We start from the raw sequence: 17,655 nt of genomic DNA on the forward strand, positions 1-17,655 counted from the left end.
GAGTTACTCGTTTTTATACCCCTGAAACATAGAATAATTTCTTATATGCCCCTGCATTTAGTATAAATGGTCGCATGCCCATTAAATACGAAAAAATTAAAAAAAATATGGACTAAGTGAACCCGAATTGAATGACTTACATTTTCATTTATTCTTATTTTATATCCATTTATTATCGAATACATTCAAGTTAATTTGATTTTGATTTTTATCAAATTTTAATAATAATAAAATAATATTAATATTAATAAAAATATAATAAATTAAATGGATAGATAAAGAGTTTTTATATTTCTCATGCACCCAATGTATAACCAGAGCTCCATAAAACGCTGATAACAGCAGATTTGCAGATCTGCTCTAGCCTTGTAAAATAAACCACCAGTTATAAAAGTGCAAAAACATAAACGGTTTAGTGGCATAGAATTAATCATATTACACAACAGACGCAGAAGCTGATAAGGAAAAAAGATGAAAAGGAGATATGAATTATTAAACTAGGTAAGAAGACATAAGATTCCAACTGATCTTCATGTGAGAAGGCATAGGAGCTACAAACCTCAGAATGTCTGGCTTTGAGTGGGTCATCAGATTGTCATTGTCAGACTGACCACCCAAGATTCCTAAAAACTTGGCAATGTTAGGGAGAACTAATTCTCTACAATGGAGGTGCAGTAATGGAACTTTAGAGAGGACGCTTCCTTTTTGAACATCAAGACCCTCAGGTCTCCTTAATCTGTATGGTGTTCCTGTCACCGGATCAATGTCGGCTCGAGGCATATGCTTCCACTTCTTGTGCATGAACCATGCATACTTGTAGTCACCAACAATTGGAGTGCCAAGAGCCTCCGCACAATGGACCCGCAGCTGCAAAAAGAAGCATTTGAATACAGTTGAACAGAAACATTTAGGGACTGTTTGGAACCCCATGGAAAAGAAAAGAAAAGAAGAATTTGATCATTAATAATGGTCAAATTTTCATTTTCTTTTCTTTTCCTTTTTCATGGGGTTCTAAACAGACCCTTAGAATGCTATACAGAACGCTGATTCACCTAGTTTATTTACTTAGTAGGCGCTTATGGTTGTTTGCTTGCTCAACAAAAGTTTGCCTACGGATTCCTCAAAACTAGAAAAGCATTTGAAAAGTCGTTACTAACAGGAACTAGATATAACTTGAATGAGATCGGATGCAGCACCTGATGTTTCCGACAAGTAACCGGACGAAGTTCGACCCATGAACATCCATTAATTGTGGGTCCCAACACCCTATATTCAGTTATGGCATCTTGAGAACCTTCTAAGCCTGAAGGGTGGGCCAATATGATCCTTTCTGTTTTGCCATCATTTAACAGGACCTGCACAACAATCCAACTCAGCTGATTTACTTAGATGCACTTGCGATGGCCAGTCTCCTTGTTGTCTTCTGAAAAACTATTAGATGAGCAGTAATCTCTACTTCAACTTGGAAAAAAATTCACGGAATTTATAGTGTCCAGAGGAATGGCAAATAAGTTTTCTTGCAATTTTAGAATTGTTGGAATGGGATGGAAATTTCATTAGCACATGAAGTTTCTCCAAATTTTTGGAATTTGAGACCATTCTTAAGTTTGACTAGTAGCGTCCGTTTGTGCCAAAAAAGGAAAATAAAATGATTTGTCTAATTTTCCTAGTGGAAAATTTTCTTGTTGGAAATATTCTTTTTCACCAGTTTTCTTGCGATTGTGCTGCCACAAGAAACAACAGGAAAAATAATTATAGTGTACACCTATACGAGAAACAAAAGACAAAGGTTTTATAAATAATAAAAAAATAAGGTAAAGTAAGAGATGATTAACAAGAGCCACTTTAATGTTTCTTAGTTGACTTCTTGATTGTAATATTAGGAAACTCATTTTCTTATCCATTTTTAACATTTTTAAGGGTAAGATGAATCAGTTAGAAAAAAATTCTACCACAAAAAATAAGCACAAACACCAAAAATTTTTGGTCAAAACTGCTAATCTTTTTTTCTATGGTTTTGTTGGCACAAACACGCCTTTAGACTAAGGCTGTCTAGTTTACAGAATATCAATTATCAAGTAAAATACACCTAAATGATTTATATTGGTGTGAAGTCTATTTTTCTTTTTATCTAAGTCGACAGATGTTATCAGGAAAAAGGTTTTAGGTGGTAGCTTTAATTTCATTTTTACTACATATACAGACATAGAGGATGAGGACAAAACCTAATGTAGTTCTTACCCAAAAATGAGAGCATTTATCAATGAGAACCTCAAGGCCCAACCCTTTTAGGTACCACAGAGGAAAAGAGACTCACCTTTGAAAGTGGTGCACGAACTATGCCTTCTTTTTCTTTAGGAGTGCCTATAACCAAAGCCCAGTATCTCTGAACAGTTGCTTCACAAGCATCATTCCAAGCCTAAGTGAATGTTAGCAATTGTGATTTTGTCATTACCAGCCAAAATAAAAAACAAAAATAAACAAGACAGAGCATCCCACCTCAGCAGTATCCTAATATCAAGAAAAAATTATCTTTCAAATGAAGGACCAAGTAATTCCTCTTTTTTCGTGTGACTGTTTCCAAAGAAATCAGATATTGATAAAATTCATTTCACCTAAAAGAATGATTTTTTCAAACAGTTTTTCCACCTGATCCAGCTCTCCAAAAAGCATTACAATGTAACTATTATATAAAAGTTCTTCTCATCTTCATCCTTTTGTTTTTATGCTCTATCTTTTGTACATGGATAACAGTTTTACTAAAAGCAAACTAAAAGATAACAAAACAGAGAGCTACTTCACAACAAAAGCAACCCAGAGGTTAGAAAGGGCAGGGAACATAAACATCAAATAAATAAATAAATAAACTAAACTAATGCAATAGAGGGACAAGGATCCAGCTCAAAGAAAGAAGGCAATGTCCTGGATTTCCTTTAACCGTAATTAATAAACAAACAACCACCCTGAATCACCTTTTACTTAGAGTGGCACACTAATATATTCTTATATCATAGACAAGGGTTGGCATCAGGTCGGGTTTGGTGGGGAACCTGTCCCGACCTGACCTGGAATTTGCGGGGACGGGTTACATTATCACCCCGTGGGGCAGGGATGAAAATAAAACCTAATGGGGTTTCGGATCGGGGCGGGTTTCCCCGAACCTGACCTGCATGGATTTATACCTATAATGCCCTCCTTTCATATTAAAATGACATTTACTTTAATAAAAAAAAAAACGTAATTTTTTAACTTTAGTTGGGGTATTTAAGGAAAAATTTTTATTTCAAAACACTTTTCATGTGGATGTTTATACCCTCTTATTTGAAAATAAAGACTCAAACGTTTTTCCTCCATACGAAGAATAAAAAAGTTGAATTTAAGGCATTTAAGGAAGAAAAAATCAGGCTATGAAGCCTCTGTTTATAAATTTTTATAATTTTTACAGTTTAATAATTTTTTATGGGACCTTATTTATGGGCTGGGTCAGGGACGGGTCGGGGTTGGTTTCCCAACCCCGTTCCGATTTTTTTCAGGGATGGGGATTGGGTTTGGGTTTTGGGAAACCCATCCCCAACCCAACCTGTACGCACCCTTTATCATAGAGCAAACTACTGATCCAAGGATCCAGGTCAAAGAAAGAAAGCAGTATCCTGGATTTCCTTTTAACTGTAATTAATAACAAACAACCGCCTTTGAAACACCTTTTACTTGGAGTAATATACTAGTATATTCTAATATCATAGAGTGAACTACAGATCTCAGCCTTTGAATCACCTTTTCTCCTTGTTGACTCGACAAGAACAGAAAAAAAAAAAAAAAAGAAGAAAAACTAATAGCCTTTTTTCACAGACACTAAGATAAATACCTTAACTGAAGTTTTTGCTAAATTTATGTCACTGAACAGCCAATGAAGTCGAGTTATGCTCTCTTTTGTTCTCCCCATCAAGAGAAGGCCACTGCTTTCTTTGTCAAGTCGATGCACCTGTATGCAACACATTACCACCATAGCATGGCAGAATTAACAAACTTGCATCTGTTTGTAGAAATCAAAGAACATGAACATTCAGCTTGAAAGATAATTTTTTTAAGTCACATAAAAATTGGTTATCCAATTCAATGTCCTCATTAGAAAAAAAAATTCATATGATAGTATATTGTTTAGAAGATACCAGCTATTCACATCTACAACAAGATTTAGAAACAAAGAAGCAGTCAATTGTTCAACTGTGGTTTAATCTTCTAACTTATCTCGCATGTACCCAGTCATAGTATAGATAGGACAATACATTGAAGGATCCTAATAACCAAATTTATAACCAATCAATTTTGTTACTTTTGTAAAAGCAACTGTCTGTTTAAGACCTTTTAACTACAGAAAATGGAGCACAAGTTAGTCTCAAGTTTTATGAGCTAAAGATACTTTAGAAGAACATAAGACAAGCTGAGAGAGTCTTCAAGGGCATTCAAAAGGCGTTTTGAAAATCGATCATGTCATCATGGTTCAAAATTTTCACCAGCTTGACTAACCTTTAGCCATAGTCAAAGACTTCTTATCAATAATCATGTTCATTTTGCCTATCGCTGTATTAGATAGTTGGTTAGATACCAAACCAATATGTCAAAAGCTCCGAAACTGAACTTGGAAAGCTGAAGCTTCAATCTTATCTCATATTAGGCTGGTGCAACCTGGCACCCATAACCTAAATTAAGCCTAATAGAAACGCAAATAGATTTTTAGGCCAATAACCCATCTGTATGGACTCCTCAAATGATAATCCAAGTCCCATATATTTTGGCCGCGAACACATTTTTATATGATGCTACCCCTCTACTGAGTGGTCTTGATAGCATTCTATCACCCAAGTGTTATATCAGAAAGGAAAACAAAGTTTTTTAGGCTCACCAATTTTGGGCCCTCATCGTTGCCGTATGATAAAGCTGCAGCTGCTAAAGCATCCATACTGTTATGAACTAGTAGATTTCCCTACATTAGCAAGCACAAAACTGAACTTTCTCAAACAATGTAACAGATTAAATAAATACAAATAGGCTTCAAACTTGTAGTATTCTGACCTTTACTGGAAGTTTTGGTGGCTTATTCAATAAAATTATAGCAGAATCCTGCAATTGCATAAATAATGATAGTTTGAGAATAACAATTAAAAGGAAATTAGAAACAGTAAGAGATTGCCTCAAGCTGAAACAATGTACTCCAATAAATGATCAAGACAAAAAATGTAAATAATGAAGAAAAGCTAGAAACGGATAAAGAGAAGACCACATGCCTTGTACATCACAAGCCTTTGTAAATATTTTATCTCATCTGCATTTGGATAAAGAGTTGCAGTTGGTATGGTGTCAAATCTCTTGGGAATCTTTGCCTCTGCAACAGAAACTGGTAAGTGAATTCTCACGCCAGGTGCCATGACCTCCTTACAAGAGATCTGCAGTCAGTAAGGTTATAAATAAAATTTAGGGACTCATCACAGAAAGCTTTAAATATTTTCTCATCCTACTATGAACAAAAAAGTTATACCTTCCTCAGGAATTGAGGCTCTAGCTTTTGCTCAGACGAACAGTTAAAATTGCTTTCCAATTTAACCTGTTGGGCACAATGAAACAAAACCAGGTGATGGCCTCCAAATAGTTTTGTTAATAAAACAATCTCAAACTTCACTGAGCAAGACGCTGCATCCTAAGGGCAACAGGGATGTACTATTCATGCTATATAACCTGAAAACTGAGAGTATTAAATGGTGCACATGTAAATAAGGAGTATGGCTGTTGACGGGTAAGAATTAGAATGCGTTTGGAAAGGGTAAAAGTTATTCCTTTACCTGCTTTACTAAGAGCAGGTAAAGGGTGTTTGTTCCCCATATATTACCCTATCACCTGCAGATAGTTGGGTAAACGAGTAAATAAATAGGTAAGATAATTGTTTCCAAGGTAATACGCATAAAATAACATAAAAATGCTATAAACATGTAAAAATATGAATTAATTTATCACTAAGTTATCTTTTAGACTAATGTACTTCAAAATTATCTTATTCACTACATAAGGATAGAGAGACTAAAAACTAATAAAATATGGTAAAGGATTTTATTCCACATCACTTTATAAACAAACAGGTAGAACAACACAACAGATAAACAGGTAAAATTGCTGATCCAAATGAGGAATTGTTTGTATGTGGCATCTTAAAGGCAGCCAATTCACAAAATATCAGCTTCAGCCTTTAAGTCAAAGCAATAACATGCCACATACTAGAATGAAAAAGACAATTTAATACAAGTAACATAGTTTCAAGGAGAAATAATAGCATGCTCCAAAGATTCCACTTGGTATGAAAAAGGAGATTCCGCGCCTATATTGATGAAATTAAAATTTCAAACTTATGCTCCTAACTTCACAACACAGTCTATCAAGGAACTGCCAAACAGATCAAAGTTTTGAATCAAGATTTCTATGAAGAAATACAACTGAAGCTTTAAGTTTAAGGCCAACAGTAAATCATCTTCAGCATCTACATGCTTCACCGAGTTAAACAGTACCGGTCCTTTGAGCATAATAGTTCAAATGTACCTAAGTTTGTTGAAATGATTCTAAATTTGCAGAGAAGACATACCAAGCCTTTGTTGAAATGACTCTGAATGACATCATCAGGCATATCTGCGAAGTAGTACTTAACCCAGCTCACAGCAGTAACACGGGAAGATTCAGCAGTGCCTCCCGATCTTTTTCCTGGGAGTGGTGTCGCCGGAAAGGGTGGCATAGAGAGGAGTTGTCTTGGTTTTGGACCGGGTTTTGGGAGACCCAGATGAGCAATATTGTTTGAGACACGAATGACTGGGGCAGCATAGGCAGGAGGTGGTGGACGTATTTTAGAGAAATGCCGGACTGCATGCGAGATAACAGGACGAAGGAGCTTGGCCATGACCAACAATTTCTACAAGAGATGATGCTGCGGTGGCTACCGTTGGACAGCAAGCAAGGGACCTTTGAGTTCCTGATGGATCCACTTCTGTAAGTAAGATTGAAAATTTCTGATAGAGAAAATGTTCGCAACTCACGCTATGATTTAATGAACGAACCATAATCATAAGCGTTATGCACAAATTTTATGCGTGAAACTACCCTATACTCCGGAAAAATGTCTAAGTCCAATGACTCCAAAGTCTAAACCCTGAAATTTTGAAACGTTTGGAAAAAATAGCAATTGATTTGTATAAACAGTGGGTAATTTCTTGAACACAGCATACTTAGATGCCATACTTTTAGTTATGACTGATTAAACACTGTAATGCGGAATACAATCTTGTGATTCAATTCTAACTTCTAAGTGAAAATAAGGTAACACCATTATTCGCTCTAATAGAAAATTTGAAGTTACTTAACTACCCTTTTAATTTTTTTAAAATGTTTTATACTTTTTATAAATTAAAAAAGGCTTTTGTCTTCTCTCCCTCTAGGCAAAATTGTGTCTATCTTGCAGATATAGTGGTGTTAGACTCTTCTACTTAGTGGTTTCCCAAAACCCTGACCCAGAAACCCGAACCCAAAAAAACCCAAAATGTTAAACCTAATCTCCATCCCCACAACCCCGTTCTCGTCCTGTCCTGTCCCATCCTTGTTAACTCGACTTAAACCTAACCAATCCCCGTAAACTCAACCTGTCCCTATCCCATTTTATATCTCCGTCTCATCCTCGCTAGTCGGAATTAGAGAAAACCGTCCCCGACCCAAAACCCAGGGGGGTTTCCCAGCCTCGTCTCAGACTCGCAGGATGAAACCCAGAACCCGAATCCAGGGTTTCGGGTCTAGTCAGGCTCCCCATGAAACCCAACTTCATGCCCACCCCTAATTGCAATTGGCAAGTTGTCATACATTAGACACTAGGGTTTTTTTTTCCAGTTTCCTTTTGTAATATTCACTGTAGCACCCCATATGTCCAATGTGTTGATTGCATCCCTATCTTTCCTCTAATAAAATATTTTGCAGCCATTCAGAAAAATTATATGCTAGAAACCATCTCAATCATTTCAGCAAAACGGCTCACTCTAATTGACCAGCTAAAGATGCAAGCATGTCCTTCATTGATGGGACATTAGGGTAAACCCCAGGGAGCTACAATTGCATACCATATCAGAGTTTAACAAATTAAAAGTTGTTCATTGGCTAGATGACTTTAGGCAAGATACATACCAAGCAATAATGGAAGAGACATAAGATTAGTCACCCAAGACTCAGCCCATCTAGCAGCGGATTTGATAAGCAGTGGGCGAAGAAACAAAAATAAAAAAAAAGAAAGAAGAAGAGATAAACATGGTGCATACCTTGGAGTTCATTGGCGAAGGAAGAGCAACAGACGGTGAAGGGCAGGTACGGGGTGGTGAGCACTCCATTTCTGTTGAAGGCAGAAGGTTTCAGTTTCCTCGAGTGGGAAATGAAATGGCAAACGGCTTACCCTTTCATGATTGAATGGTCGAGGGGGATGAGCGCAGCAGGTTCAGCGCAAGTAATGGTGAGAGAACCTGATGATCCCCAAATAAATAACAATTCTATCCCTTTCGACTGGATTTTAAATTCATCTGTTTGTAGTGGGTGGTATGTTAAACTTTTTTTCTTTCATATCTTTCCTTGAGTCAATTTCTCCAAGTTCCTTGTAGAATGCAAATCTCAAAGTGCCATGAGTTTCGGCATGGCTCAGAAGTTCATCATTATGGGAGAGTCCAGAAGATCTTCATGAAAGACAATTACTCCAAATGCCCACCTAAAAAACAGCGATATACATAAACACTAACTACGTAGTCATATAAAAGCAGATAAAGCAAATTACAGACTGACGGAGCAACAAGCAACATAACTCAAAAATGAACCAACTCTCCGCTACACCATTCAAGTCCTTAAATCAGACAAAATACAAAAATAACAAGCCCTTCATCAAAATAACTGAAAACTCACCTTTTCAAATAATCATTCAAACTCACCTTTGAGCAGTTAACAAGATTTGAAAAAAAAAAAAACTTTAATGCATATATAGCTTTTGATTTGAGTTTGCAGTCAAAAAAATCTATGAGGTTTTATACCCATCTTACTGAAACATCATGGCAAGTGATTATTAGCTACCAACCAATATTCTTTTCTTGTTCTTCTTTTCCCTTTGGGTTTGGTCTTCGCCATTGTTTGTAATAGGGTGCCTAACTAGTTAATTACCCTTAAACATTTCATAAAAAAGGAGCCATTTTTTTCTTTAGTCAAAACATGACTACTTGTGTAATTAAGCTCAAAGCTCCACTTGAAATCCCCTCTTGTATCATAAGGAAAAGGGTACCAAGTTAATTAAGGGGAGAACAATAAACATTTCTAATTAGCCTGGTGAACATGATTGTTGATGAAAATTATAATCAGTATTAGTGTGAGATATAGCAACCCAAATTTGAGTGAATTTTGATGAATCCATGTTGGTGCCAAGCTGTGGATGACAAAAGAGGAGTAAATGACACTAGTAGCAGTAAAAGAAATTCAGTTGGAGGGTGGGTGTTTTGAAGGGAAACATGTTCAAATAGCGTGGAAAGACTGGTATTTGATGATAGGGAGGAACTCCAAATTGAAACAAATAAATGTTTAAAACAGAAAATTTAATGTCCAAACTTAAAAAGACATAAAGAGAGTTAGGTTTGGAAGAAGGGAGGGTGTCTCTCGTCTTGTTCACTGTTCTCTATAGATAGATGTTTAAAATGTAATTAGCCATAAAGTTCTCTTTGTCCAAAACAGAGAAGTTAAATAATATCTCTCATATGAAACGAGTTTGAATAGATACGCAAACAGAGCATTTCTACAGAGGAACACCAAATAGAGCATTAAAAGAGTTTGAAGAGGAACATAATTTCTACAGTATGCATTGGTCTTTGCTATCACTAGTGGAATTCGTATTTCACATGGGCACTCAAATAGGCATTAAACTTTAAGCATTCTATCTCCACATCCAGAAAAAAAACATATTAAAAATATAAGCATTCTATCACCACATCGAGAAAAAAACATATTAAAAATATAAGCATTCTCGCCAACTCTTTAGACAATACTAAGCCTTGAAGCTATATCACCACATCGAGAAAAAAATATATTAAAAATGAAAAATACAACCTTTTACTGTGAACCAAGAATCAGTAGAAGAGGTGCAATTTCTGGAGGAGGATTGAGAGAATGAATGAAGGAACAGAGTACAGACGTGGTGCAATTTCTGGAGGGGAATGAGACCATTTGAATGAAGATGGGGACAAGACGAATCCGAATGGGTTGATAAAGATAACGTCACAGGTGGGGAGAGGAAGCCGGGGGAGAGGAGAGGGAGAGTGAGGGAAGGGAGATGAGATGAAGGAGAGGGACGAAAGCGACGGAATGAGAGTTGTTGATAAAGATGACAGAAGAGGGAGGGAACCGCTGGAGAGGAGAGGAGAGGGAGAGGGAGAGGGAGAGGAGACGGAGGTTTAATTGAAAACTTTAATTCAGAAATTGCATCTAAATTATTAAAAATATATATTTCAAATATAATTATTTATATTAATTTTCTTCCATTTAAAAATAATAATATTTTTTTAATTCAACTTATATATCACTTTCAAAAAACATAATATGAGTACTCTCATACCGAGACCGGGTCGAGTCAGGTCAGATACCCCGGTTTTTTTATGACATGGGTCAGGTCTTACCATACCCAGGACTAGGGGTGGCTTCGAACCGAGCCAGCTCGCGAGCGGCTCGTGTTCCGCTCGGTTTTGGCTCGGTTCGACTCGTTATATTTCGAGCTCGAGCCGAACTCGAACTCAAAATTAGGCTCGTTTAGGTTAACGAGCCGAACTCGAACTCAAAATTAGGCTCGTTTAGGTTAACGAGCCGAACTCGAGCAGAGCCAGGTTCGGCTCGTCGGCTCGCAAGCCGACTAGTTAATTTAACGAGCGGCGGGATCGGGGGTCTCTCTATCGCCCTTGCTCTCCTCTCCCAAAAAAAAAAATTTGGTCTCTCTCCCGCCCTCGCTCTTTTCTCTCTCGAAAATTTTTTTTCGGTCACTCTCCCGCCCTCGCTCTCTTCTCTCCCAAATTTTTTTTTTCGGTCTCTCTCCCGCCCTCGCTCTCTTCTCTCCCGAAAATTTTTTCGGTCTCTCTCTCGCCTTCGCTCTCTTCGTCTCCTCCTTCCCTTCTCTCTTTTTCCTCCGAAATTCCCTCTCTCGGCCTCCATCTCCCTTCTCCCTCTCGCCGTCGGTGCCCCTTCCGCCGCCGCCGCACCTAATCCTTCCCCCTTCTCTGCCTCTCATCGCCGTCGACTCTCGTAGCGTCGCCTTCACCTCATCGTACCCCAACTAGAGCAGCTGCTCTGGACCCTCTCCCGTCGTCGTCACCCCCTACCACCGCCTGCTGCCGCCGTCAAATCAGTCGGCCACCGCTCTCGCCGGAACGGGAACCCCAGAGACCTAAGCTGAGGGGGGGAGATTATTTTCCCCCCTCGACGCTCCGTCCCGCACAGCGTGCGAACTCGCACGTGCAATTCACACATGCGAGTTCGCACGTGTGGTTTTTATAAAAAAAACATACATGCGAGTTCGCACGTGTGGTTTTTATAAAAAAAAAAAAAACTTACAAATCCTATTCTCAACCTGTTTTTCGTCTGGACAATGCAATAATACGTAAAAATATAATGTGTTAAAGTTAGCATTTGATCAAATTTTCATGTTTATTTTTTTATTTTTTATAATTAATCATGTACACAATTAATTGGCTCACGTAATTATTGTATTAATGTATAATAAACAACAATCAATAAATAATATAATATCTAATTTAATTAATTAATATATTCATTATACATTAAATTATTTATTTGTGTTGTAATCATATTTGTTTTACCTAATTCGGGGTTTAAATATTATGTTTAAATTAAGTATACTATTATAAGTTATTCATTTTCTTGTTTTTTATATTTTTCTTATTTTGGGGCACTAACACTGGAAACTGTTTTTCAATGTATATGAACTTGTCCACACTAACACCAAGTTTGAAATTGAATTTCATATAGAGGAATTAAATGAATTTGAAGCAGGAGATGAAGATGAACTTCAAATTTTAAGTTTGTTGACTAACCCCCCTTATAATTCTCATATCCACAGTAGCTTCAGAGTCATTATTTAGTGTTGGTGGTAAAGTAATAGACTCGTATAGTTCTTCCTTGGTACCAAATACATTTCAAACTTTGATTTGTGACACTGGTTGGGTTCAGACTCTTCACGGTATAAAGAAAAATCAAAAGGTGAATTTATTTGATTAATTATTTATTATGATATTTTTTAGTTTTATTTATTAAAATTTTGTTTTATGATTACAGTCTGAGAAGAAGAGTGTAGAAATAATGCTACCAACTACATGATTTTTCACGTTTTTCTCATCATGGTAATTTTAATATTTTTAATGACATTAAGTAACTACTAGTGGAAGAGTATTTTTTTATCCGACAATAACTAATTTTATGTTTTGTTTTAGTCATAGGTGGAGATTTTGCTCAAGCAAGGACGTATATTATTTTATAGCATAAAGAGAAATAACTATAGTTTGTAAATTTATAATGGATTTATAGTTTTTATTTGGGTGATTGTAAATTGATAGTGATATTTCATTTAATTTTGTTGTGTTTGATTATTGTATGGAATTTATTTATAATATTATGCAGTGTATGGAGTGTTTAGACTATTTTATGGAATGTATAGACAATTTATTGGAGTGTTTATGGAATGTATAAATAATTTTATAGAGTATTTATGCAGGTATTATGTATATTGATTATGCCCAATTTTATATAGAGATCATGTCGAATTTTATACAGGTATTATATATAGATTATGCTTAATTTTAAGTATGCCCAATCTTATATATGTATTATATATATAGGTTATGTCCAAATTTATGTAAAATGTATACATAATTTTATATATATTTTATTTGGTATATATTTTTTGAAAAATTTTAAATGTATGTTGAGGCTCGAGTTCGGCTCGAAGCTTGACTCGAACTCGTTAGGCTCGAGCTCGATAACAATTTTAGGCTCGAGATGAGGCTCGGCTCGAAATATTTAAATCAAGCTCGGTTCTAACATAGGCAGGTTTGGGCTCGGCTCGGCTCGATGCCACCCGAGGACACGGAGTTTCGGTCTGATATACGACATCTCACATGTAGGCCATAGTGGGAAAGATCGATGGCTGCGATTCACCACGCCTATCAATTTCCTGAAAACCGCGTGGTATGAAAAATCACCATTCGCGCCAGAAAATCCCAAAAAATATCTAAAAAATATTTTCTGCAGGATTTATCTTCGCAGTTCTCTCATTTGAGCTCTGCAGCAGACATGGAAGCGGCTTCTGTTGTCAACTTCTCTTCGTCGAACACTCCTTTCTCGTTCAATTTCTGCAATCCGTCAGCGTCTTGTAAAACTGTTCAAATTTTCAGTTGCTATCCCAAACAGATTAAAGTTGTTGAGGCTACTGTTAGGAATCGGATAATCTATCCGGCTTCTAGACATTCGCTTCTGCTTCAGCCTTCTTTTGCTGTCGCGGAAGCCTTGGAGCAAGGTCAGGTTTCGGATTCTTCGTCATCCCCTGGTGGGGTTTCACCTAAGCTCGATAAGAGCGGAAGATTTTGTAGTCCGAGATCGGCCAGAGAGCATGCGCTGTGAGTTTTTGTTTCTTATTTTTTTCTTTTCCAAATGTTTCTATGTAGATTTCCTCTTCGAGGGCGTTTTTTTGTTTCTCTTCTCTGTGAGGTTTGTTGTAATATTGCGTGGACAAATTCGATGGCAGATTGATACTTTATGCGGCTTGTTTAGATGGCGCTGACCCAGTTCGGTTGTTTGATAAGCGAGTAAATGCGAAAAGAGGTGTGTATTATCTGTGATGTTGTTGATTTACCGTGTTTGGCTAGCGGAAGAGAGGTTGCCATTCACAAATATAAATGTATAAGTGGAGTACTTATCAGTTGCTGAAAGCGAAGAATGCCGCATCAGTGACTGATAGAGCTTAAATCTAGTATATATGTCGAGTTTTTTATTTTATTTTTATGGTCATGACAACTTTCGGTGGCATGAATCTCTTCTCTTTAGTTCGGCTGTTTCATTGTAATCGTGCAAAAATATCGGATTATTGTAGTTGGTCTGCCAATAGATGAACAAGAACTATCAAACATGAGGTATTTGTTGACAAACGAATTGAAGGAGCGTCTGTACATGTCAAAATTGGGATTTACAGGCCATGAATGACAAAACCAGATAGATCTCTCTAAGTCCTATTTCTCTTAACTGTTGTCACTGACATAAGTTAATCCTATGATAATCTGTGCATTTTTTTTAATCCAATCTTTGTTTATTTGTTTCTCTTTTTTGAGTTTTGATTACACTATTACACTGGACTCCTCTCTCCCCAGTGAGACTCGATCCCAATACCTCACACTAGAAACCTCTCATGTGGCCATTGAGCTGAGGCCCATTCCACTCTTTTACCCATGTATTAGAAAGGAAACCATGGTTTCCATTTCACAAAATAATCAGGTTTGCAATTATTATTAGGTTCATTCATACTAAACTTGATCACCTTCTGTTGATGACTACAAATAAAGTGACTTTTAAGGACCATGTGCAAGGTAATGATTCAGGTTCTGGGGTGAGACAATTCTTCTTATGGCATAGGCTATCTGCATCCACATGTTTGTAGGCTTTAGAGTCAGGTCTTAACAAAACAATGTAGTTTTGGAATTATCTTTTTTTTTCTCGTGCATTGTGCTTAAAAGCTGCAAAATTGGACCAAAGGTAAGAAGTATTATTTTTAAAAGAAAAATCTTTGTTGATGTTTTGAAAAGAAGTAAAAAATGTAAAATAGTCTATCTTATATAATACAGTATTTATTGATGTGGTCACCTTCTTTGTATGAGATAGGGATGGAATTCCTGCTTTGTCCTGCCTTGATTTCCTGAATACCCTCAGTAAAAAAAATAAAAAATTATTTTCATTAAAAATGAGGAGTCATTTTGATAAATGTAAACGCATATAAGTTATTTCCTTTTATGAGCTGAAATTTCCTTTAACCACCTTGCCTAATTTTTTGCTCTCTTTAAAGCTTATGCCATTTAAACGAGAGAGGGGTAATTGTGCAATAAGATCCTCAAGTTGGGGTGGGAAAACCCATCTCTACCCTGATCCCTTGCGGGCTGTGGTTCTGAACCTGATCCTGCCCCTTGGGATGTATGGAGAGATTCATCCCCGTGTGGAGTGGGTCAGGATGGGAAGGGTTTCTCCTTCAACTTTCCGTTGTTTCATACTTACTGGGGGGAGCTGGACAATGATGAGATATCTTTGTTTTATGATTTTCAAAATTTGATCTATTATCTTTTGCTTTGTCCCTTCAGTCCCTGGATATACTTTTGACAAGGCCTCTTTATTGGAGTACAATCACATGAAATTTAGTGGAGACCCAGTTTCAGTAGATACAGAAGAGAAAGTAGCAGAGTTGACTCTAATGGACGAGCAGGAGTCTGCAAATGGTACATCCATCTAGTTCCCAGAACTGTTTTGTACTTATGATGGCTATTTATAATCATGGTATGCTCACACTGAAAAAAATCTTTGCTGATTATTTTGGGACTGATCAGTAACTATGTACTTCAAGTATAGTATGTGGGTCCCTTAATGCATTAGACTGGCACCATATGGTCACACCTAGAGCAGATTGGATGGGTGTATGAGACTGTTTAGGTTCCAATTGAAACAGATTCTTCTGTAAGCTTATGATATTTAGAGCTTGGTTTTAAAAGTCATCTGAACTGTTATTTTCTCTGTGTATTTCCTCGAATGTATGGTGTGAATTGTGACTTTGCATTTTCAGAAGCAGAAGTGCTCTCAGCTCCTCCAAAGTTGGTTTACAGCAGATTCATTCTCCGGTACATCATTCATGTTCTTCAAACTTTCGTTTTTCTTTTCTTTATGAACTTTTTTGGCTTCCCATGTCAATTGGGTGGTTCTTTCAAAGCAATCGCCTCATCAATATAGCTAAGATTAATTTTATTTTATTTAATTATTTATTTATTTTGAAAAACTCGAATTGCATTAAGAGCCAACGGGCAAATGAAGGGAACACAAACAGCAATACAAGCGCTGAGAGGGGTTGACCAGAACAACGAGAAATTGGTGGTCAACCCCTTCCTCAGCTAGTTTCATATTGATTTAAGATTAAATTTCATTTGAAGTCACCTTATGGCTGCTGTCTTTTTATTGTCCAGCTTGACCAGAGAGCTGCTTGAAGCTGTTGCAGATAGATGGGATGAGCATGTTCTTGCTATCAATAAAATAACTTCTCCCACTTGGAAGGTTCAATATCCCTCTGCATCAGTTTTTTTTTTTTTTTTTTCACTTACTTTTCCACTTTTCTAGAGGTCCTCTAATAACTGGAGAAAACTTGAGCAACAACCGAGCTTCTAAACAGAATTCAAGAGGGCCTATGCTTCAGTTAAATAAAAGTTGTAGTTCAGTGTACTTTGTGTATGTTGGATTTAAGATTTTTTTTCTTTCCACTTTTGGAGATGGCTGCGATAATTATGTTGTGGTTAACAGTATAGAGGTTGAATAGAGTAGTAAAGACCAATATGCTATTTCTTTCTATGCATTAAAAACTGCAAAATTTAATTAGCTATCGATCTGTGAGAAGAACAACTTGGTCGTCCTAGTACATTATGTCTTCTTGGTAACAACTTCCCTGTTCTTACTAACTATTGTAGTGTCAAGATCCAGTTCGGAGACTTGAGGTTCCAGTTGCTGTTATCTTCTTCTGTCCATAGTACTTTTTGCACATATTGGCTCATCTGTAAATCCTTTGAGTTATCTTTGTTGTGAATCTTTTCTCGTTCTCGTTTTTCAGGATGAGCCTGCTGGGAGGATCTTGGAGCTTTGCATTCTCCACCTAGCAATGGCTGAGATAACTGTGAGGGGCACAAGACACCAAATAGTGATAAATGAGGTTACTCCCATTTCAAAAAGTTCTTATGCAACTAAAACTTTCTTATTGTGACTTCCTTTTTTTTTAATATGTGCTTATCTGTACAGGCTGTTGATCTTGCTAAACGGTTCTGCGATGGAACTGCGCCGCGTATAATCAATGGATGCCTTAGAACGTTTATCAAATATCATAAAGCAAATGAACTGGCTCAAGCCTTGGAGCCTAAACCGTGAAGTTTTGGAAACAGGTGACAGAGCACTGATTGGCACAATCAACAAGAGTTGTGTAGCTGTGCAACAAAGAGGGTGCTAGGAGAAGAGGGAGCATGAGAACAGCTTATGATGCTTGTTGGCTGTTGTAACCTCAGAGAGTTTGAAGAGTGTCTCCACTGTCAGCTCTAATGATTTTCCTGGATGCCATTGATACTGGAAGAAGTTGGGCTGGTTCCTCTGCATGAAGTTTTTGTATTCATGGATCAAATGTGTTCATTTGACTTAGTAAACTCTGTAATATAGTGGCTATGATTTGCTATAAAGACCATGGTTCCTTATTATTTTTAATAATTTTTATTATATTATTTAATTTACTTTCTTTACCTTATGTTTTTATGACATATCTAACCCGATGTA

General features: G+C 36.8%; 2 protein-coding genes across 2 annotated transcripts; one reads left to right on the plus strand and one right to left on the minus strand.

Annotated features, from left to right (window-relative positions):
- Window positions 1-315: 315 nt before the first annotated feature.
- LOC137948283 (RNA pseudouridine synthase 3, mitochondrial) lies at window positions 316-10,454 on the minus strand. Its single transcript, XM_068794314.1, has 12 exons — window positions 10,150-10,454; window positions 8,468-8,773; window positions 8,337-8,407; window positions 6,629-7,009; window positions 5,537-5,602; window positions 5,286-5,444; window positions 5,074-5,121; window positions 4,904-4,984; window positions 3,866-3,982; window positions 2,318-2,419; window positions 1,197-1,355; window positions 316-867 (listed from the first exon to the last, which is right to left on the minus strand). The coding sequence occupies exons 4-12, from the start codon at window positions 6,935-6,937 to the stop codon at window positions 493-495; spliced, it is 1,416 nt and encodes a 471-aa protein (XP_068650415.1). The 5' UTR covers window positions 6,938-7,009; window positions 8,337-8,407; window positions 8,468-8,773; window positions 10,150-10,454; the 3' UTR covers window positions 316-492.
- A 2,912-nt stretch (window positions 10,455-13,366) lies between these two features.
- On the plus strand, window positions 13,367-17,579 carry LOC137948864 (uncharacterized). The gene is made up of 7 exons (XM_068795049.1): window positions 13,367-13,718; window positions 13,847-13,923; window positions 15,444-15,578; window positions 15,920-15,974; window positions 16,314-16,401; window positions 16,949-17,047; window positions 17,134-17,579. Exons 1-7 carry the CDS (start codon window positions 13,396-13,398, stop codon window positions 17,257-17,259), a joined length of 903 nt encoding a protein of 300 aa, XP_068651150.1. The 5' UTR covers window positions 13,367-13,395; the 3' UTR covers window positions 17,260-17,579.
- Window positions 17,580-17,655: the final 76 nt, after the last annotated feature.

The sequence above is a fragment of the Aristolochia californica genome, unplaced genomic scaffold, assembly GCF_029961685.1.
Source record: "Aristolochia californica isolate CCGP_79_NKW_82.1479 unplaced genomic scaffold, dmAriCali1.0.hap1 SCAF_13, whole genome shotgun sequence".
NCBI classification, from domain to species: domain Eukaryota; kingdom Viridiplantae; phylum Streptophyta; class Magnoliopsida; order Piperales; family Aristolochiaceae; genus Aristolochia; species Aristolochia californica.